We start from the raw sequence: 23,907 nt of genomic DNA, 5'->3' as shown, positions 1-23,907 counted from the left end.
ATTTCCTCAATTTCGTTAGCCTTAATTTGGCTGTGTGTTTTTGATGTTGGAATCCTAATTAGTGTAACTGACCTGATTCTCTAGTTGAATATCTTCTTAGATATATAAATCCCTCGTAAATGTAAAAATTATAGGTAAGAGTCTATAATTTCAATGGAAGCTGAGTGTGTAAGAAGACCTAGAAGAGTCAAAAGAATCTAGTCAATTGTTAAAAATATTACTCTATTATATGTATATATAGTAAGAAGTGAATATTAAAAAAATGCATTTCAGGTTTCATTAAAGTAATATAGCTATGTGGAAGTACTAATATGAAAGCTGTATCATAGCATGCTCTGGATCAGTGATTCCCAAATGCGAAGATGTTTTTTACTGGCCTATGGCACTAAGAAACAAATAAAATGATGGCAGAGAGTTTCTCATAAAGGGAAATGTATTTAATCTGGAAATCTGAAGTTATATTCTTTTCGTTTAGTGCCAAGACAAAAAGATAGTGAAAGTGGATGGCAGGATTTCTTTTTTAAAGTTTTTATTTGGTAAAATAAAAAATTGGTGACTTAGTAAGTCTCCAAATTTTATTTCTTTTAATTTTACTGATGTATGAATTTTAAAAAGACTGGGAATCGATGCTCTTAAATTACTGTTATGTTGTGATCAATAGATTATTTCCACTGTATTCTTCTATACAGTAGTTACATATGTTGAATATACATACATTTGCCAGAAACTGCATTGCAGACTCTGTTCAAGTCTTATTTTATCCATGATGCCATACTTGACTACCTAAATTCTCAGTAAACTTACTTTTGATTAAAACTTTTTAGCACTTGTATATACATATATAAACTATGTATATGTAGTCATACAATTAACAGTTTCATATATGCATTGCTGTAGAGCTTTAAGCACATTAGTCTTAATGCCTTCTTAGAAGCATCTGGAGTGTAGAAGCCATTTCTTATTCTTACATATGGAAACAACAAGTATTTAAGAGGCACACAATGAAAATCTGCCGATTGACAAAGAGATATACTATAATATGGTAATCAACTTTTCCCAGCTCATTTGTTTCACAACTGGGAATAGAAAACACCCATGTTTCCCAACTCTTTCGCCAGGTGACCTGATGCACTGAATTCAACACACAGAAAAATCTCTTTTCTGTACTTGGGACACCCTCCTCCACTTTCTTCAGCATATCCTAGGTTGTTGCAACATTCTGGTTTTTCAACATGCATCACTCACATGTAACAATACATATTAGATTTTCAGAACTGGAAGCATTCATAGTAAACAAAGCCATTAGTTTAAAAGGCAAGGAAGCAAAATCATAAATTAACTGCATGTTACAACAAACAATGAAGGGTGCAGAAAGGACTGCTGTTTACCTACAGTAACATTCCAACATTCCAACATTCCAACATTCCCAATGCCCTCTACAAATGTGGATAACATCACTATCAACAATGTCATTTTTAAAAACTATGGAATTGGGCAGAAATAAATATTAAAATACTAATGCAAAAAAAAATGTGATTATTATTTCCTGTGGGACTTCTAGATTTACTTTTTTATTGATACTTTTCAGGTCAAGTGAAACATTAAGAGAGTCTTCCCCAATGTCTCCCTTGCACCCTTAGCTAGATAGGCTTCCTTTATGCTCACAGGTGTGACCGCTACAATAATATTTACCCTTCCTAAGTGTATCTCCCTCCCTCCCCTAGACTGTGAGCCACTTGAGGACAGGATCAGCCTCTCACCTATCCCAAGTAAATGTCTGGTATGTATCCCAATCACCTGGTAAAAGGTTTCTAAATAAATGAAGGAGTGAGTGAGTGAAAGAATAACAGAAAAAGAGGCAAGCAGAAGGAGATGAAATGCCTTTCTGGCCAAAATAAACATTCTGCTATGGGACATTAAAAAACTGCTATAAATATGGTTAACAAGCAGCTTAAGTCAGTAAAGTTATAATCTTTTAAGATTCTGCTGCTGCTAAGTTTAGCAAACTTTATAGGGAAAAAAAAAAAAAAAAAAAAGAGAAAAGCTTGAGCCAAATCTGATGTACTCACAGGCACCGAAAGAAAGTAGGACCTGTTATAGAGTTGAAGGAGGGCCTGAGTAAACTAATCAGAAATAAAATAAAGTAAATATAATTGTTTTAGAATACTGCAAAGTGAAAACAAGATAAGAATCTAATGTTTCAGACAGCATTTCTTGAACAAAATTTCTCTCAATTTTTTTTTGTCCAATAACCTTAATAAGAGATGAAAAACATAAGAAACCTAATTATGCCAGATTAAAATGTCTTCTATTCAAATCCCTCAAAGGTACTCTTAATATTGTTAATATTAATATTATTGCCACAACGTTAATTATAACCTCCTTTTCCATATAAAAATGTAGACAAAGGGTTTATATAAAATTAAATCAAATGGAATTTATAACTGAGCCATAGTCATTTTTCTCATATATAAAAATATATACAGCCAATGAAACATTTAAAACACTTGAGTCAAGTCCTGGTTCTCACCTCAAAATACTGAAAAATAAAATAGGCTAAGCAGCAAACATGTAACAAGTTTGGACTTACTTTTATAAATAAGAACATATAAATGGTATATGTAATAAGTAAGCATAGTTATTTATTTGATTTCTAGAATCAGAGAGTTTTAGCTAGAAGGAACTAGACTGTCTACCTAAGGAGACAGTTGAGGCCCAACATACACCTATGAGCAAATACTTAAATATCTTATTTAAAGATCTCAAAATTGAATAAACATGTGAAAGAATATGTGATCCCAAATAAACACATTACAATTTTTGTGGAAACATATATATCAAAAAGCTACAGAAACATGCCAGTTTTATTAATGAAATAAAATTACCTGTTGAACAAAAACGTTGTTGAGGTGACTGGCCAGTCTCCGGGCAAACTGCTCTCGCAAATCACTGAAACGCTGCTGTTGCTGTCTGACTGCCAGGAGCATGTCATGGCCTGAAACCAGAACAGTTCTTGACTGATTTAACAGGTAAAGAGATTTCTCCGATCTTCAATGAATACATTTATAATAGTATCCACATTTCTGTTTTGAAGACCCCAAAGTTTTATTGGTTTATTCATCTGCTTTATAAAAGAAAGGTAAGCAAGGGGAGAAAACAGCGTAGTACAGTGGTTCTCCAAGTGTGGTCCTGCCTCAGCATGATCTGGGAACTGCTGGAAATGTGGATACTGGAGCTTTGGTCCACACCTACTCAATCTGGGGCTGGGCCCTAGCAATACGTGTTTTAACAAACCATCTCCATGATTCTGAGCAAACTCAAGTTTTGGAACCACTTGCCTAACAAAACCTCCTCGTGCTCTCTGGTCTAATCAAAGCATCAACTCTGTGCTAGGTTCTGTAGACTGTACTAGAGAAAAATCATGGTGTTAACTAGAGTCACTGATGATCAATCACAGGAACTAAAATGAAAAAGTTCTTAGTGCCAACAGAAACACGTTTGGAAAGAAATGAAACTGGTTTGAGGAGCTAATACTACAGTCACCCTAAACCACTTACCCCATGTATTTCTTGTTAAAAGCTTTATACCAAGTTACAGGTTTAGTCTCAGATTCTTGGTCAGATTTTATCATTTCTAATGAACATACCTGGACGGAGAGCTACATTCATGCACTGCAGAAGGGCATCAGCGGCATTGGTGCAGGCCTCGATGCCTCTAGAAGAAGCAAGATCTCCCTCCTGAAGGGCCTTTATGTGACCTTTGGCCAGGTCCATGTGGTTCTGGAATATATATAAATACACCATTTGCACATGTAATTTTGGGAAATTTACAGGTAAGATGCTACTCAATACTATCATAAGGTCTTTGGAATTATTTTAAATCTTACTCTCAGAAGGAATTTAGAAAATGTTTACAAATGGGTTTTATATATTATATTTCGTTTTGTTTTTTTTTGTTGGTGGTAGCAATTTACCAACATACTTACCACAAGAAACTCTATTTCAGACAGGAGTTTTACATTATTAGTGTTACTAAGATGAATTAGGTGGTTGCTTTCAGAGATCTGATCCATTTGTTCTTTTACACTTTGGAGCATTTCCTCATAACTGCTCAGTTTCAACTCAATCTGATCTACTTCCTTTAGAGCCTCATCCAGCAACTTCATCAGGATGTTCACTTGCTTTTCAGAGGCCATGATTGATTGGATGTTGGCCTACAAAGTGAAAAACAAAAGTAACTCTTCATATTATTTAAATGTATAAAAGAAGCGTAAGATGAAATATTGCTAAATCCCTTTGACACCTGAGTAACAAAGATTGGTATGCATCTAAACATTTATTTCAGTTTATCACTTTATGTTTATGTTCTGTTTTTACACAGTATTTCAAGAAGATACACTTGCCTCCCTATGAAGGTTAGGGACTATGCCTCAGTATTTTATATTTTCCCAGACTGTACAAGTAGGGTTCTGTCCCACAATGTATCATTAGTGTTGATATACTCCCATTTCTTTTTTTTTTTTTTTAAAGATTTTATTTATTTATTTGACAGAGAGAGCAAGAGTGCACAAGCAGGGGGAACAGTAGAGGAATAGGGAGAAGCAGGCTCCCCACCAAGCAGGGAGCCCAATGTGGGGCTCGATCCCAGGACCCTGGGACTATGACCCGAGCCAAAAGGCAGATGCTTAACCATCTGAGCCACCCAGGCACCCTGATATACTCCCATTTCTGACACTTCCAATTCTACCAGCTATAAAAATTTCCTGTACTTCTTAACATTGTTGTAAAATGCTAAAAAAAGTATAACCACCCGTGTAATACCTTAGTCAAGAGGGTAGCAGTGGTATATCAGTGTTTGAAAGATACACTGAACTAATTTATAACTGTAGTACAATTGGTACTTACATGATGTGGAAGAGCCACGACCATAAGACCACATGGCCACAGACTATATATCCATAAGATAGCTCCTTCTTTTTTTTTTTTTTTTAAAAGATTTTATTTATTTATTTGACAGAGAGAGACACAGCGAGAGCAGGAACAGAAGCGGGGGAGTGGGAGAGGGAAAAGCAGGCTTCCCGCCGAACAGGGAGCCCGATGTGGGACTCGATCCCAGGACCCTGGGATCATGACCTGAGCCGAAGGCAGACGCTTAACGACTGAGCCACCCAGGCGGCCAAGATAGCTCCTTCTATTGTCTTCTTTCTTTTCTCTTTCATTTGCAACTACTGTATGTTTTTTTCCAGGCAAAGCAGGAACAAACCACCATCCCCTTATCATTGTTTCCTAAGTGATTCTGACTATTGATTCTAAATTTCCTGAAATATGGAAGCTATCAAATCCAACATAAAACTGGGAAGCAAGGTGATAACTTGTAACATACATGCAATATCCATTAGAAAAGAAAATATAAACCACTAAGCCACACTAAGAAGGCAGGTAACAGGGTATGAGGAAAAAACTTGGACCAGACCAGGAATGAAAAGAATTTCATTGGACAGTTGATGCTATAATTTCACACATTATTTTATATGCTATTCATAATAAGTCAACTGTAAGTGCAGCCCAACCGTAAGAGTCAGCAGGCCTCTGGGCCACTGAATAGATCTCTCAAGTAGCAGACCTGGGGCTCGACCTTGTCCAGGACAATTTCCACTTTAACAACTTGAAGTTTCTTCTAGGCTTAGCTTCCAGTGAGTTTTATAAACTTGTAAACTTGGACTATTTGTGTAATCTCTGGGCCTGAGGTCAACCTCATAAATTCTGTACCTTTCATGTATAAAATGTCAAAATTCTTTGTCTTTAAAATATTCCTCATTCTCTGAGGGTTTTTCTTAAATGCTTACTTTGTTTAAACAAAACAAAAAAACACATGTTCTTGTTCTAGATTTTTCTCACATTAGTGGTGTTATTTTTAGTTATGTCTTTTAGCTTTTTACTTTCTAAAGATGTGCATTTAGTTTGTAGACTCAGAAACTGTGCATACAAATTAAAAAGAGCTATCCCAAAACATTTGAGCAGGGGAGCCAAACATCCTTTTCCCCTGGCTCCTTGTTTTCACTATACTTACTCTGCTCCATTTGAGTAAATGATTCACTTATTTCAAACTAATTTTTCTATTTCTGATTTGTACCTATTTTTTTTTTTTTTTTTTAACCACAAAAAAGCTATTCTTTTGCACTGAATTATTCTGTGATGTTTCAGAGGCTGGGGGAAAGCAACCCCAAGTTGGTTTCTGGTCGGCTACTTTTTACTTCCATCACTTTGTGTCAAGAACCTCCCCAAATCCCCAACCTCACCCAACTGCCTTCACTGGCCTGATTAACAGGAATGGTTCTGTCTTTTGAACAAGAGCAGTGAAAGATAAGGCATCTGGTAATGTGCTTACAGAGAGAGACGGCAATAATCACACTATAAAGGCTTAGGTGCTGAGGCAGTAAAATCTGAACATCACCGGTCTTCTCAATCCACTACACATCATTCATTTACAGATTATAAAAAGGTCTTACCCCATCCAGCACCTGCAGCTCTCTGGACAACCTTTCTGCAAAGGCCTCAGCATTAGAGATTGCACATTCACAGCCTTCCATCATTATTTCAATATCCTGCTCTTCTCTTGCATTTAACTCTTGGTATACATCTACTACTTCTTCATCACCTCCTGTCACACTCTGATTTTCTCCACTTGGAACAGACTCTTAAAGAGGGTAAAAATTAAAAATAAAGTAGTAAAAAAGTAGGAAGACAATAACATGGTACTTATAGTCAGTTATAAGCACAGGTCACATTTAGTGGCTGAAAAATAGGAAAGAATGATTCAGAATATTAAAAAAAAAACCTTATTTTTATGAAAAAAATGCATATGTTAATATGTTTACTGTAACATTTATTATAACAAATACAAAGCATGCAGTCTAATTTGCTCACTTTTAAGTGTTAAAATAGGCTTTAGAACAATTTCCCAAAACATAATTAAACTACAAAAACAAATGCAAAACCAGAAACAAAACATGTGGAAACAAGCCTAATCTTTTTTTCCTATCTGAGGTGGTTTTTGCTCTAACAAAACAATGACTATGAATTTAGGGCACATAAAAAATAATTTGCTTTCCTTTTTTTCCACAGGTAACATTTTTCTTCTGTTCTTTTTTGTCCTTGTTATGTTTTTTTTTCCAAGTAACTTTTAGTTGAAATGAAAAATGTATTCACAATTTATTTTGGGTATTAAAAATATTAAATGGATTTTCCATTTCTTTGTTTAAAACAATTTCACATGCATTAATAAAATTTCTAAAGATCAAGTATAAAAGTTTTCTCAACAAGTCTACACAGTAAGAAGAGCAACAATAACATGGACGTTTGAAATTACAGAAATTTAACTAGTCTTCATGCTTCTTAACAAAAGACCAAGAGGTCAAATGTAAGGTGTCTTCTGGATAAACGTTTCAGTTCAATTTTTTGAGAAAATACATTTAGTTTGTGGGATTTTATATAAAGCTTGAGGTTAGGAGAGGTAAAGTGAAAAAAAATTTTTTTTTACCCCCTAACTAAAACTCTAAATAAAGTTATTGATTTTCATAAACTTAATGGGACACGATTTAAATCACCACCTCTGGAACTTTAAATATTCATTATTTTGTATGCAAATGAAATACTTACATTCAGCATGACTTGACATATGTTAATTTGTTCTAGGGAAAAAAACAACTAACTCAAAGTAATAAATGATTTACTCTTAAGAATGATAATTAGGCAGATTTAGATAATGTCCCAGAAAAAAAAAGGAGGGGAACAAAACTTTTGGTACAGGCAATTACAGATTACAGTATATAAATAGTTCTTTAGACAGGTTATCACCTAGCTCCCTGGCCTTTGAACGAGTCCATTTTAGCTCACATCTGACAGTTTATTAGCCACTAGGGGGCAGGGACTGCCCAAATAATTCTGTACAGCTCCTTACACAAGCAGATTATTTAAAATAAATAAATATTTTAAACGACCATAACTGCTTCAGAAGTATTTTCTCTTCCATGAAACAGTCCTTTGGAAGTCAATAATGAATCCTATCGTTAACTTTATTACTATATGGATTTTGTGGTAATAAACTTGTCCCTATGCACAATTTCATAAAATATGCAACCAACAATACATAACAATGGCAAGTAATAAAAAATATATGGAATAGAATAAAAAGAAAAGGTGTTACGCACCTTCTGTAACTTTAGGCAGTTCTGGAGAGTAAAAAGTATGAAAAAAGCAGAGGAAAGTAAGCAAAGAATATTAGCTGGGTAGAAAAGTATACAGGTTTAAAATTTTAAAATACTACCCATATTTCATTTGAACTTCTGGTACATCAAAGTTTAAAAGACAACGTCCAAATCAAGTACAAAGTGGAGAGATCCACAGAAACTAAATTTCCAGAGTTAATTCTCTTATTCTTTTTCTGACAATGACTAAAAATACATTTATCTTTCTATTTTTTCTTTCTTTTAAGAAACAACACTGACTAGTCCTTGGAGAAAACTGGGAAATAGATCACTTCCTGAGAATTATTTTTAGGTCAGCTGTGACTCATGCATTTAGTCTAGTTATTTTCACTCAAGGCCCCAAAACTTTACCCAGACATTCCCTCACAATAGATTAGTCATAAAACACTGTTAGAAAGGAAGAGATTGAAACAATTTAAAAAGAACACACACTCGTGTGTATCTGTTCAAGCTGGCTTTTAAGGATTTAAGTCAAAGATTTCTTTTTTAAAATCTGGTTATAAGAATGAAAAAGAAAAAGCCAAACAAAAACTTGACTCTACTTCAACTGGTAACAAAATCCTCCTTTAAAAACCTTAAAAGCCTTCTGCTGAGAAACCCCACTTACTAGCATAAATATTCAGTTGTCACCAATAAAAACCACTAAAGTTGCCACTGTTAGCATTCACAGTGAAGTCTTACTGGGACGATTACTTATCTCTTAAAAGGATAATTTCTTATTTGTTTTCTAACATCACCTAAAGCTTAGACACATTTATTGTTTTTTTAAATGGGAATCAACGGCTATGATTTCAAAATCCATTAAAACATTTAAACAAATTTGCAGATATTAAGAAAACTATTCTCTGGACTCCACTAAACCAAAACAACAGTTATTGATTTATGGAAAATGATTTTCACAGTGAGATCCTTAAGGATCTTCACAGTATTCCTAAAATTGATCTGAATTAGGGGTAACTTTTATAAACATGAAAATGTCTACACATTGCTTTAGGCCTTATAAAATTAAATTTTTTTTTTTTTTAAGCTAGGCATTCTAAAAACAGCAATATTCTTCTCATTGATTAGGGTAAAATTTCTTAATGAGGGAAACCAGGTAGGGTATGTATTTTCCCATACTGTTGGCTCAATGAACTATATTGGTTTAAAACACATCATAGGCAACGAGTAACATCTGGAGATACACAATATTTAAAAACAGAATAGCAATCATTCCCTCATCAAAATGTTCAACCCCGAAATGGTAAAAAAAATAAATAAGTAAAATAAAATAAGAGCTGTTCAAAACAAATTAAACCACTATTCAAGGCATGAAAAATTACCATCAATTTCTTGAAGGTCATTCCCTCAACATACTCAATTGCCAAGACACTGGGGTCTAATGTTGGTGAGATGTCAACCCCGAGGGCTACTCAAGGGCTCCACTGGGGGGAGTAGCACAGGGCCTGACAGATGTGACTTGCCTCTGCCAGTTTCAAGCATCAAACCTGAAACCAATAATGGGCTTACTGATTACTAAGTGTTAGGAAGGAATACTATATTTCAGGGAAATATCCACAGGCAAACAGAAAAGGAGTAAGTAAAACAGAATAGAAAAAGGACAGAGGTAATTGGCTAAGTAAATGAATAGTCTGAAGCATCTGAAATGGCCATTTTTATAGGTCAAAATGGTTGAATATTGGCTATTTCCATTTTAACGGAATAGAATGAAGCTCCTATTTTAAAATGCTAATATACAACTTAGGACAAATCTAAGTTTTCTTTCTAATATATATTATTTGGAATAAATCTTTTTTTATTAATAAGAGGAGCAACAACTCTATTCATCTGCATACTAGCTGTTATTTCAACTGCTTTCTGAGATAAAGAATACAACACAAATTGTATCCACAAGGCATACAGAACCATTTTCTTACAATGTTTATGTCTTTATGAAAGAAATTTTTAAAGAATAAAATCTCATTGTACATTTTTAATAAATAACAGTAGTTTTCGTCTTATAACACAAAATAATCCATAGTAACATCCCTGAAGATATACGGATCAAAAATACCCTATTTAACTTTCTATCTAAGGATTTTATCCTGATAATATAATAAGAGCTAATATTTACTGAGTACTTACTATATACCTGGCATTGATCTCATCACTTTCATATATTAAGTAATTTAATCCTCACAACAACCCCATGGAGTGGATACTACTAATTATCTCTATTTCTGAGATAAAGAAAACTGAAACATAGAATAGTCCAAGGTCACATACTGGTAAGCGACAAAGCCAGGATTTGAACCCAAGCAGTCTGACTTGAGTTATATTTTTAACCACTATACCTATACTCTGCACAAAAATACAACTACAAGGATATTCATGTCAAAATTATTTAAAATAAGCAAAGATTGGAAATTTTTAAATAAATGATTAGTTAAATAAATTAAGGTATATTCATATAATGGAATATTATGGTACCACTAAAAAAAATGTTGGGGTAAGTATTTAATAACATGAAAAATGTTCATTATAAGAAAAATGTTCATTATAAGAAAAAGTATGTTAGAAAACAGAATGTGAATTTATTTTAAGAAAGTATTTAAATATGCATAGAAAAAAGATTGGAAGACTATCTAACAAAACATTAACAGCAGTTATCTCTGAGGATTAAGTTTATAAGTGATTTTTATTTATTTAGTTTAATGTATCAATTTCTATAATGAACAAGTATCACTCCGCAATAAGAAAAATTTTTCAACTCCTTTGCAATATAAGGTAAATCAGTGTGCTAATCATTTTGAGTAACGTCAAATTATATATTCACTTGTAGATATACTTGATTTTACATAAGCATTTCTATTTAACTTTACCTTCCAAGAGCTGTGAGCTAACATTGACAAAATCAATTTTCTTCCGGAGATATCGCTGATTCAATTTCCAAATGCATGAAATAAATGCATTCTTTTCAGCGGTGCTGCTGGCAACCCATTTATATATTTTTTCAAAATGTAAATCAAATTCAGGATTTTCCTGAAATAAAAATATACAAAAGATATTGTTTTGGATCATATCCCTTTTTCATTATTATAAAGTCTATATTTCAATAAAATGAAAAGAAGTTGAAGCTGTTCTTTAAAAAAAAATCTCCATTAAAAATCAGCTAATTGACTTACAGAGAATGGTTCAGAGAATTCAATTTATAGGAAAAACCTTGTTTACCTCCCAAAAGAAGCTGGATAAAAAAACAACACAGTGTTTCGGTAATTTCCTTCCTATGCCCCTTAAGTATATGAGTAGAAGTATAGGATGTCTAGGTAAAAACTTTGTGTCCTGTCTTCCTAGTCTATAAGATGACAATGGTCTCCAGTTTTGACGTGGACCTAATTTTTCTTTTTAAATTGCATACGGGATTTTAGAGTTACAGCTATTCTTTGATGATGATGCACTATTATTTGTAACTGTGATCTGACACTAACTCCTTAGTAAAGAAGATATCTTCTAATTATAACATAGGAGAAAAAAGACAACCTACATCCTGGTGTGGTTTCCAAGAACAAATGAGGTGAAAGCAGGGACTGATTCTGTTTTCAATTCTGAAAAGAGAATGATCAAGGTGCCTCAAAAATAAAAAATGCTGGCTAGCCTCGAAGTTCTTTCGAATGACAAAGAAGCTCAACCTGTGGGAGAAGTGCAGGATGCTCTCTGTCTCTTAAGCCACCTTGCAGCCATGATTTCATACCAGGCTAATATTTCCCACGTGAATGTAGAATCACTTGACTGCTATCTAAAACATGAAAACATATGAATGTATTGTATGCTTTTCTTCACATCCAAGGAATTAAAAATAGATTAAAATGTTCTTAATGTCCAATGGAAGGCTAATAATATATCCGATTCATTCAAAGTGTCATTTGGGGGGAAAATGTAAATAAATGCCTTAAAGGAAAGGGAGAGGATATCAGACTTTTACTGTGAACAGTTGGGATAATTTAGGGATCAGTACAATAATCACGTTACGGTTGCATGAAACTACTAATTAGCTCAATAAGCAGAACTGAAACATCAAAAGATTAAAAATCTGTATTTCCAATAAAGAGGTAATTGCATTATCACTTACAAAAAAAAATCTAAGAGTATTGGCAACTAATCTAAAACTTGATGGGAAATTATCTCTTCCCTGGGAATATTTCCCATAATGCCATAAAAGAAGCTGAGTGCTCCAGTGGCAACACTCACACAAATCAATGTGTGACACTAAATGGCTAATGTTAGGCTATGTATAAAAATTTTATGTTTTATATCCATATATAGTGTGCACACGCCAAGGTGCCTACATAAAATGAAAAAAAGAAAACAACAACATCCATTAAGAAAGCCAGCAATGAAGCATCAGCGTGAGAAAGCATTCAAATAATCATCAGCAATGTTAGTGAATTATGCAAGTCAATGGGGTTATAAAGTGCAAAACTATTGAAGGAAAAGGCTCTTTAATAAATACGCATTTCTAAAAAGCCCTTACCGTATTTTCTCTTAAACAGAAACCTACTGAGGGAGGAGGAGCAAGATGGCGGAGGAGTAGGAGACCTAAATTTTGTCTGGTCCCAGGAACTCAGCTGGATAGGGATCAAACCATTCTGAACACCTACAAACTCAACAGGAAATCGAAGAAAAGAATAGCAGCAACTCTCTGAACAGAAAAGCGACCACTTTCTGGAAGGTAGGACGTGTGGAGAAGTGAATCCGAGGCGATATTTGGGAGGATAGACAGCAGGGGAGGGGGCTTCAGTCAGCGGCTACCAGCAAGTGATAGAGCAGTGGAGCACAAAATCGGAACTTCTAATTAGAAGTCGGCTCCGCTGAGGGACGTCGCTCCAGTGGCTAAGCGGGGGATGGAACCCTCGCGGGACAATGTGGTCTCAGGACCACATTTACAAAAATAAGGGTAAATACAATGAAGGGATGGAATATGACTGTAAAGATGAAAATTATAAAAGTGCTAGGGGAATACTGCACATATAATTCATGGCTTTTTCCCCATGATTCTTTAGTCTTTCAAAGTTAATTTTTTTAATTTTCTTTTTTTTTTTTCTTTTTCCCTTTCTCTCTTTTTTTTTTTAGGTCACAGTCCAGCTTTTTCTTTTTCCCTTTTTCAACCAACATCTTATCAATCCCTTTTTAAAAAATCTTTTTTATTTTTCATTTTTAGAGTCATATTCTATGGTTACTACTGTGAACAGTTGGGATAATTTAGGGATCAGTACAATAATCACGTTACGGTTGCATGAAACTACTAATTAGCTCAATAAGCAGAACTGAAACATCAAAAGATTAAAAATCTGTATTTCCAATAAAGAGGTAGTAGTAACCTTATTTTTGGTATATATATAAGTTGTTCTCTCTTTAAAATTTTGGGATACAGTTTCTTCTAACAGACCAAAATATACCCTAAATCTCTAGTGTACAGCTTTGTTCTAGTCTCCTGCCTGATCACATTCTCTCCCTCTTTTTTTTTTAAATTTCTCTTCTTTCCTTTTTCAACCAACTTCTTATCTTATCAATTCCTTTTACAAAATCTTTTATAATTTTCATCTTCACGGTCATACTCCATCCCTTCAAAATATTAACCCTTATTTTTGTAAATATATAAGCTTTTCTTTCTTTAAAATTTTGGGAGGCAGTTTCTTCTAAAAGACCAAAATACGCCCAAAATTTAGCATGCGGCACTGATCTATTCACCAGCCTGATCATATTTGATCATATTCTCTTTTTTTTCTTCCTTTTTTCTTTCCCTTTCTTTCCCCCCGATTTCAGATCTCTTCTGATTTGCTTAGTGTGTATTTTTCTGGGGTCGTTGTTACCCTGTTAGCATTTTGTTCTCTCATTCATCTATTCTCCTCTGGACAAAATGACAAGATGGAAAAAATCACCTCAAAAAAAAGAACAAGAGGCAGTACTGACTGCCAGGGACCTAATCAATACGGACCTTAGTAAGATGTCGGAACTAGAGTTCAGAATGACAATTATAAAGATACCAGCTGGGCTTAAAAAAAGCATGGAAGTTACTAGAGAAACCCTTTCTGGAGAAATAAAAGAACTAAAATCTAACCAAGTCGAAATCAAAAAGGCTATTAATGAGGTGCAATCAAAAATGGAGGCTCTAACTGCTAGGATAAATGAGGCAGAAGAGAGAATTAGTTATATATAAGACCAAATGATGGAGAATAAAGAAGCTGAGAAGAAGAGAGGTAAACAACTACTGAATCTCGAGGGCAGAATTCGAGAGATAAGTGATACCATAAGACGAAACAATATTAAATAATTGGGATCCCAGAAGAAGAAGAAAGAGAGAGAGGGGCAGAAGGTATATTGGAGCAAATTATAGCAGAGAACTTCCCTAATTTGGGGAAGGAAACAGGCATCAAAATCCAGGAGGCACAGAGAACCCCCCTCAAAATCAATAAAAAGAGGTGAACACCCTGACATCTAACAGTAAAACTTACAAGTCTCAGAGACAAAGAGAAAATCCTGAAAGCAGCTTGGGACAAGATGTCTGTAACCTACAATGGTAGAAACATTAGATTGGCAACAGACCTATCCACAGAGACCTGGCAGGCCAGAAAGGACTGGAATGATATATTCAGAGCACTAAATGAGAAAAATATGCAGCTAAGAATACTATATCCAGCCAGGCTGTCACTGAAAATAGAAGGAGAGATAAAAAGCTTCCAGGACAAACAAAAACTAAAGGAATTTGCAAACACAAAACCAGCCCTACAGGAAATATTGAAAAGGGTCCTCTAAGCAAAGAGAGAGCCTAAAAGTAACATAGACCAGAAAGGAACACAGACAATAGACAGAACAGTCACATCACAAGCAATACAATGGCACTAAATTAATATCTTTCAGTAGCTACCCTGAATGTAAATGGGCTAAATGCCCCAATCAAAAGTGATAGGGGATCAGATTGGATAAAAAAACAAGATCCACTGATATGCTGTCTGCAAGAGACTCATTTTAGACCCAAAGACACCTCCAGATTGAAAGTGAGGGGGTGGAAAACCATTTACCATGCTAATGGACATCAAAAGAAAGCTGGGGTGGCAATCCTTATATCAGACAAATTAGATTTTAAACCAAACACTATAACAAGAAATAAGGAAGACACAATATCCTACTTAAAGGGTCTATCCAACAAGAAGATCTAACAATTGTAAATATCTATTCCCCTAACATGGGATCAGCCAATTATATAAGCCAATTAATAACAAAATCAAAGAAACACATCAATAACAATACAATAATAGTAGGGGACTTGGGGCGCCTGGGTGGCTCAGTCGTTAAGCGTCTGCCTTCGGCTCAGGTCATGATCGCAGGGTCCTGGGATCGAGCCCCGCATCAGGCTCCCTGCTCTGTGGGAAGCCTGCTTCTCCCTCTCCCACTCCCCCTGCTTGTGTTCCCTCTCTTGCTGTGTCTCTCTCTGTCAAATAAATAAAATCTTTAAAAATAAATAAAATTAAAAAAAAAAAAGAAAAAAATAATAGTAGGGGACTTTAACACCCCCCTCACTGAAATGGACAGATCATCTAAGCAAAGATGAACAAGGAAATACAGACTTTAAATGACACACTGGACCAAAGAGAGAAGAATACACATTCTTCTCTAGTCCCATGGAACATACTCCAAAATAGATCACATCCTAGTCACAAATCAGGTCTCAACCGGTACCAAAAGACTGGGATCATTCCCTGCATATTTTCGGACCACAATGCTTTGAAACTAGAGCTCAGTCACAAGAGGAAAGTCGGAAAGAGCTCAAATACATGGAGGCTAAAGAGCATCCTACTAAAGAATGAATGGGTCAACCAGGAAATTAAAGAAGAATTAAAAAAATTCATGGAAACAAATGAAAATGAAAACACAACTGTTCAAAATCTTTGGGATGCAGCAAAGGCGGTCCTGAGAGGAAAGTATATAACAATACAAGCCTTTCTCAAGAAACAAGAAAGGTCTCAAATACACAACCTAACCCTACACCTAAAGGAGCTGGAGAAAGAACAGCAAATAAAGCCTAAACCCAGCAGGAGAAAAGAAATAGTAAAGATCAGAGCAGAAATCAATGAAATAGAAACCAAAAGAACACTAGAACAGATCAACGAAACTAGGAGCTGGTTCTTTGAAAGAATTCATAAGATTGATAAACCCCTGGCTAGACTTATCAAAAAGAAAAGAGAAAGGACCCAAATAAATAAAATCATGAATGAAAGAGGAGAGATCACAACCACCACCAAAGAAATACAAACAATTATAAGAACATATTATGAGAAACTATATGCCAGCAAATTAGATAATCTGGAAGAAATGCATGCATTCCTAGAGACATATAAACTACCAAAACTGAACCAGGAAGAAACAGAAAACCTGAACAGACCTATAACCACTAAGAAAACTGAAGCAGTAATCAAAAATCTCCCAACGAACAAGAGCCCAGGGCCAGATGGCTTCCCAGGGGAATTTTACCAAGCATTTAAAGACTTAATACCTATTCTCTGAAGCTGTTTCAAAGAATAGAATAGGAAGGAAAACTTCCAAACTCATTTAATAAGGCCAGCATTACTCTGATCCCAAAACCAGAAAAGCACCCCATCAAAAAGCAGAACTACAGACCAATATCCCTAACGAACATGGATGCAAAAATTCTCACCAAAATACTAGCCAATAGGATCCAACAGTACATTAAAATAATTATTCACCACAACCAACTGGGATTTATTCCTGGGCTGCAAGATTGGTTCAACATCCACAAATCAATCAATGTGATACAATACATTAATAAAAGAAAGAACAAGAACCATATGATCCTCTCAATAGATGCAGAAACAGCATTTGACAAAGTACAGCATCCTTTCTTGATTAAAACTCTTCAGAGTGTAGGGACAGAGGGTACATACCTCAATATCATAAAAGCCATCTATGAAAAGCTCACAGCGAATATCATCCTCAATGGGGAAACACTGAGAGCTTTTCCCCTAAGGTCAGGAACACGGCAGGGATGTCCACTATCACCACTGCTATTCAACATAGTACTAGAAGTCCTAGCCACAGCAATCAGACAACAAAAAGAAATAAAAGGAATCCGAATCGGCAAAGAAGTGAAACTCTCACTTTTTGCATATGATATGATACTTTATGTGGAAAACCCAAAAGACTCCACCCCAAAACTGCTAGAACTCATACAGGAATTCAGTAAAGTGGCAGGATAGAAAATCAATGCACAGAAATCAGTTCCATTTATATACACCAACAAGGCAGAAGAAAGAGAAATTAAGGAGTAAATCCCATTTACAATTGCACCCAAAACCAAAAGATACTTAGGAATAAATCTAACCAAAGAGGCAAAGGATCTGTACTCAGAAAACTATAGAATACTCATGAAAGAAATTGAGGAAGACACAATGAAATGGAAAAACGTTCCATGCTCATGGATTGGAAGAACAAATATTGTGAAGATGTCAATGCTGCCTAGAGCAATCTACACATTTAATGCAATCCCCATCAAAATACCATCAACTATTTTCAAAGAAATGGAACAAATAATCCTAAAATTTGTATGGAACCAAAAAAGACCCTGCATAGCCAGAGGAATGTTGAAAAAGAAAAGCAAAGCTGGTGGCATCACAATTCCGGACTTCAAACTCTATTACAAAGCTGTCATCATCAAGACAGTATGGTACTGGCACAAAAACAGACACACAGATCAATGGAACAGAATAGAGAGCTCAGAAATGGACCCTCAACTCTATGGTCAAGTAATCTTCGACAAAGCAGGAAAGAATGTCCAATGGAAAAAAGACAGTCTCTTCAACAAATGGTGTTGGGAAAATTGGACAGCCACATGCAGAAGAATGAAACTGGACCATTTCCTTACACCACACACAAAAATAGACTCAAAATGGTTGAAAGACCTCAATGTGAGACAGGAGTCCATCAAAATCTTATAGTAGAACACAGGCAGCAACCTCTTCGACCTCAGCTGCAGCAACTTCTTCCTAGAAACATCGCCAAAGGCAAAGGAAGCAAGGGCAAAAATGAACTATTGGGACCTCATCAAGATAAAAAGCTTTTGCACAGCAAAGGAAACAGTCCACAAAACCAAAAACAACCGACAGAATGGGAGAAGATACTTGTAAATGACATATCAGATAAAGGGCTAGTATCCAAAATCTATAAAGAACTTATCAAATTCAACACCCAAAGAACAAATGATCCAATCAAGAAATGGGCAAAAGATATGAAGACACATTTTTCCAAAAAAGATATCCAAATGGCCAACAGACACATGAAAAAGTGCTCAACACTGCTCAGCATCAGGGAAATCCAAATCAAAACCTCAATGAGATACCACCTCACACCAGTCAGAATGGCTAAAATTAACAAGTCAGGAAACGACAGATGTTAGTGGGGATGCAGAGAAAGGGGAACCCTCCTACACTGTTGGTGGGAATGCAAGCTGGTGCAGCCACTCTGGAAAATAGTATGGAGGTTCTTCAAAAAGTTGAAAATAGAGCTACCATACAATCCAGCAATTGCACTACCGGGTATTTACCCCAAAGATACAAATGTAGGGATCCGAAGGGGTACGTGCACCCTGATGTTTACAGCAGCAATGTCCACAATAGCCAAACTGTGGAAAGAGCCAAGATGTTCATCAACAGATGAAATCAATAAAGAAGATGTGGTATATATATACAATGGAATATTATGCAGCAATCAAAAGGAATGATCTTGCCATTTGCAACGACGTGGATGGAACTGGAGGGTGTTATGCTGAGCGAAATAAGTCAATCAGAGAAAGACATGTATCATATGACCTACTGATATGAGGAATTCTTAATCTCAGGAAACAAACGAGGGTTGCTGGAGTGGTGGCGGGTGGGAGGGATGGGGTGGCTGGGTGATAGACATTGGGGAGGGTATGTGCTATGGTGAGTGCTGTGAATTATGGAAGACTGATGAATCATAGACCTGTACCTCTCAAACAAATAATACAATATATGTTAAAAAAAAAAAAAAGATAGTAGGAAGGGAAAAATGAAGGGGGGAAATCGGACGGGGAGATGAACCATGAGAGACTATGGACTCTGAGAAACAAACTGAGGGTTCTAGAAGGGAGGGGGGTGGGGGGATGGGTTAGCCTGGGATGGGTATTAAAGAGGGCACGTATTGAATGGAGCACTGGGTGTTATACACAAACAATGAATCATGGAACACTACATCAAAAACTAATGATGTAATGTATGGTGATTAACATAATAAAATAAAATTAAAAAACAAAACAAAACAAAAAAACCAAAACAGAAACCTACCAAAAAAGTCTCTACTCTTGATCTTTTCCCATGGTAACAGAATTTATTAAATAATTTATTAAAGTGTTTTGGGTGCCCCTTAGGGATAAAGCAGCGGTGGTCCAGTGTGACTAAAATACTTAAAGGGGCGCCTGGGTGACTCAGTCCTTAAGCGTCTGCGTTCGGCTCAGGTCATGAAACCAGAGTCCTGGGATTGAGCCGGGCTCCCTGCTCGGTGGGGAGCCTGCTTCTCTCTCTCCCACTCCCCCTGCTTGTGTTCCCTCTCTCGCTGTGTCTTTCTCTGCCAAATAAATAAATAAATAAATAAATAAATAAATAAATAAATAAAATCTTAAAAAAAATAAAGGCATTCGCCACATTTGTTAGAAATCTGAATTCTGAATTGTGTATTCTAGACAAGCAAAGCTCTCCTAAATTTGTTTTTGCTTCATTTAAAAAATATTTTACACTCTAGTCAACTGCCTGTCAATCTGTCTAGCCTTTAGTTCCCCAGAGTCTGTACCAGGTAAAACGGTAAAGTCAGACTTTTATTTTATTGGATTGCTCCTCAAAGGTAGCTTCTATTTCTTTGTGCCTTTTAAGTAAATGTGTGAGACTTCAAGGGTTAAGTCAAAGGGCACCTGCAGTTACATTAATGTAAGCCTTGCTATCAGCCCCATCACAAGTGGGTGTGATGCAAAACATTCCTGCGGAAGGAAGATGCAGGGCAGGGTTAGAGAGGCTGAAGGGAAGGAGGACTGAATTTCACCAGAGGAGCTCTACTTAATTTTTTTGAAAAAAGGGTATTGCTGTGAAAAGCCTTGATTTGTCAGAAATAAACGTGGTCCTTTAACATGATTATTACATTATTCAATTTTCTTAAAGTTTGAGTGGGGCTTCAGTGAAAAGTATAGTATTTACATTCTTATATCTTATTCTTTAAGTTCCTGAAAATAAGGTGTGTAACTCACCACCACTTCCTTTACTTGAGCCACAAATATGAAACCATGGCCTCAAAAGTCTAGCCTGGTTGCCTCAGCTGATGACTCTACATTAATTCATGAAGACGAACTAAGGAAGACTCACTTTGGTTATAGTGTTACACATGATGTTGAACTAGGTTTTACCAAAACAATGAAGGCTTTTAAAAAACTACTCACAACACTTTAAAATGTGTACTAATACATGGATTTTATACTAAATATACCTAACCTAAATACCAAAATAAATAGTTATTTTGCTCCAGTGTACATAATTTGTGCACAAACATTAACTACAGCTCAAAAAAAGCAAAAACAATGAAACAACATGCATACAGATTTATTTAGTAGCTTGAGACTGAAGAGTGGGAGAATGGAAGGTTTAATAATACACTTTAGACTAATTCTTGGTGAGTTGGTAGAGGAGAGGGTTACAAAACAAGAAGTTTAGATCATCTTAGAAGACATACTACTACATTAGAAAATGAAAGACACTTTCTGAACATAGGTCAAAGAACTAAGAAAAACATACTTTAATAGCATCCTTGGCATCTACCACAGCAAGGTCTCGAAGGGCCCAAGCAATCTGCCTTTTGTAGAAATCTCCTTTATCAGATTTCTTGACTTTGACCATCTTCACCTGCACAGGGCGTTCAGTTGTCACTGTTGAGTAAAACACACTTTCATCAGAAATATTCACTCACTTATTTTTCATCCATTCATCCACTCATTGCAAATACAGCTGTCAGGTGCATGTACATGACACTAAAACAGGAGTAGTATTTCCTAATATCTGCCATGACTGAGGAATGCTCAGAGCATCAAAGGGAACATCTAAGTCAGATAACAGTGTCAGAGGCAGGTTCCTTGTGAAGTAAAGCTGCAGACCAGTTTTGAAAGAATAGTATGAGCTCTAAAGAATGACTGATATATGTGAAGCCAAAGGGGCTTGAAAGAGCCTAACACCATTTCAGAACCACGCTAAGCGGTTCAGTATGGATTGTTCATGCAATAAAGTGGATGGAAATGAAGTTACAAAAAAAGATGAAAGTTCAGATCACAAAGGGCCTTTGAGGTTGTGGAGGTGCTCTTAGAGGATTTTAATTAGGGAAATGACATGCTCTAATTTGTTTCTAAAAATCACTGTCAGCAGAATAGTGGATGGATTGGAGTGAACACCAGTACATTTAAAAATTTAGATGAAGTGGTTGAATCTCTAAAAAATATAACTTACCAAAACTGACTTAAGAACAGAAAATACAGAAAATTCTATAAGCATTAAAGAAATTGCATTAGTAAGTGAAAAATCTCTTCCCCAAAACCTAGCCCAACACAGTTTTACTGGTATCTTTTGCCAAGTTTTCAAGGAAACATTCCAAACATACAAAACTATTCCACTGTACAGAAAACAAGGGAACACTCCCAACTTACTTTATTGCTTTGGTCGTAAGGACAAAGATAGTATACAAAAGAAAATTATAGGACCATGCCATTAATGAACATGGGTGAAAAATCTTGTAACTACAAATATACAAATAACTACAAACAAATACTGCAATGGCAAGCTTAATCCAAGGCCATATACAAAAGATAGTACGTCATTTCACCAATTCTGAGATGTACATTTTTTTCCCACATTTTAACATCTCTGAAATCAGAATATGTCTTAACAATTGATGCAATATCATAGCATTTTTTTAAGTGGTACATAAAATGATATACGGTATAATTGATGGCATATAGTACATCATGATTGAGTTAGGTTATCCCAAGAACTCAATTTATCATTTGAAAAGCCAAGTACAATTACTCACCACACTAATAAATTAAGGAAGTATATGATAATCTCAATGATTTGAAAAAGCATTTGATAAATGACATATCAGATAAAGGGCTAGTATCCAAAATCTATAAAGAACTTATCAAACTCAACACCCAAAGAACAAATGATCCAATCAAGAAATGGGCAGAAGACATGAACAGACATTTTTCCAAAGAAGACATCCAAATGGCCAACAGACACATGAAAAAGTGCTCAACATCGCTCGGGATCAGGGAAATCCAAATCAGAACCTCAATGAGATATCACCTCACACCAGTCAGAATGGCTAAAATTAACAAGTCAGGAAACGACAGATGTTGGCGGGGATGTGGAGAAAGGGGAACCCTCCTACACTGTTGGTGGGAATGCAAGCTGGTGCAGCCACTCTGGAAAACAGTATGGAGGTTCTTCACAAAGTTGAAAATAGAGCTACCCTATGATCCAGCAATTGCACTACCGGGTATTTACCCCAAAGATACAAATGTAGGGATCCGAAGGGGTACGTGCACCCCGATGTTTATAGCAGCAACGTCCACAATAGCCAAGATGGAAAGAGCCAAGATGTCCACCAACAGATGAATGGATAAAGAAGATGTGGTATATATACACAATGGAATATTATGCAGCCATCAAAAGGAATGAGATCTTGCCATTTGCAACGACGTGGATGGAACTGGAGGGTGTTATGCTGAGCGAAATACGTCAATCAGAGAAAGACATGTATCATATGACCTCACTGATATGAGGAATTCTTAATCTCAGGAAACAAACGAGGGTTGCTGGAGTGGTGGCGGGTGGGAGGGATGGGGTGGCTGGGTGATAGACACTGGGGAGGGTATGTGCTATGGTGAGCACTGTGAATTGTGGAAAACTGTTGAATCACAGATCTGTACCTCTGAAACAAATAATACAATATACGTTTAAAAAAAAAAAAGAAGAAGATAGCAGGAGGGGAAGAATGAAGGGGGGGAAATCGGAGGGGGAGACGAACCATGAGAGACAACGGACTCTGAAAAACAAACTGAGCATTCTAGAGGGGAGGAGGTGTGGGAGGATGGGTTAGCCTGGTGATGGGTATTAAAGACGGCACGTTCTTAATGGAGCACTGGGTGTTATACGCAAACAATGAATCATGGAACACTACATCAAAAACTAATGATGTGGGGCGCCTGGGTGGCTCAGTCGTTAAGTGTCTGCCTTTGGCTCAGGTCATGATCCCAGGGTCCTGGGATCGAGCCCCGCATCAGGCTCCCTGTTCAGCGGGAAGCCTGCTTCTCCCTCTCCCACTCCCCCTGCTTGTGTTCCCTCACTCACTGTCTCTCTCTCTCTGTCAAATAAATAAATAAAATCTTTAAAAAAAAAAAAAACAAAAACTAATGATGTAATGTATGGTGATTAACATAACAATAAAAAATTTAAAAAAAAAAAGAAAAAGCATTTGATAAAATTGAACATCCAGTGATAAAAAACCAAAAAGAAAAAAAAAGTAAAAAATCAGGAACAGAG

At 35.9% G+C, this 23,907-nt stretch overlaps 1 protein-coding gene across 8 annotated transcripts in view; it reads right to left on the bottom strand.

The window, feature by feature from the left end:
* The window catches only part of EXOC1 (exocyst complex component 1), a 67,756-nt gene that overhangs the window by 34,581 nt on the left and 9,268 nt on the right, over positions 1-23,907 (bottom strand). For 3 of the 8 annotated variants that reach the window (XM_032400413.1, XM_032400417.1, XM_032400414.1), the window contains exons 3-10: positions 21,112-21,242; positions 11,128-11,287; positions 8,210-8,230; positions 6,509-6,696; positions 3,986-4,213; positions 3,647-3,779; positions 2,886-2,995; positions 2,070-2,123 (exon numbers count right to left, since the gene is read on the bottom strand). In XM_032400413.1, the coding sequence (XP_032256304.1) occupies positions 2,070-2,123; positions 2,886-2,995; positions 3,647-3,779; positions 3,986-4,213; positions 6,509-6,696; positions 8,210-8,230; positions 11,128-11,287; positions 21,112-21,242 (1,025 nt within the window). The remainder of the gene's footprint in view (positions 1-2,069; positions 2,124-2,885; positions 2,996-3,646; positions 3,780-3,985; positions 4,214-6,508; positions 6,697-8,209; positions 8,231-11,127; positions 11,288-21,111; positions 21,243-23,907) is intronic. The other 5 variants (XM_032400418.1, XM_032400420.1, XM_032400419.1 and 2 more) reach the window with 3 other exon arrangements.

The sequence above is a fragment of the Phoca vitulina genome, unplaced genomic scaffold (assembly GCF_004348235.1).
Source record: "Phoca vitulina isolate PV1807 unplaced genomic scaffold, GSC_HSeal_1.0 scaffold3, whole genome shotgun sequence".
Lineage (NCBI taxonomy): Eukaryota > Metazoa > Chordata > Mammalia > Carnivora > Phocidae > Phoca > Phoca vitulina.
Note: the sequence above shows the minus strand (reverse complement) of the source record. Positions and strands in the feature narration are given on the sequence as shown.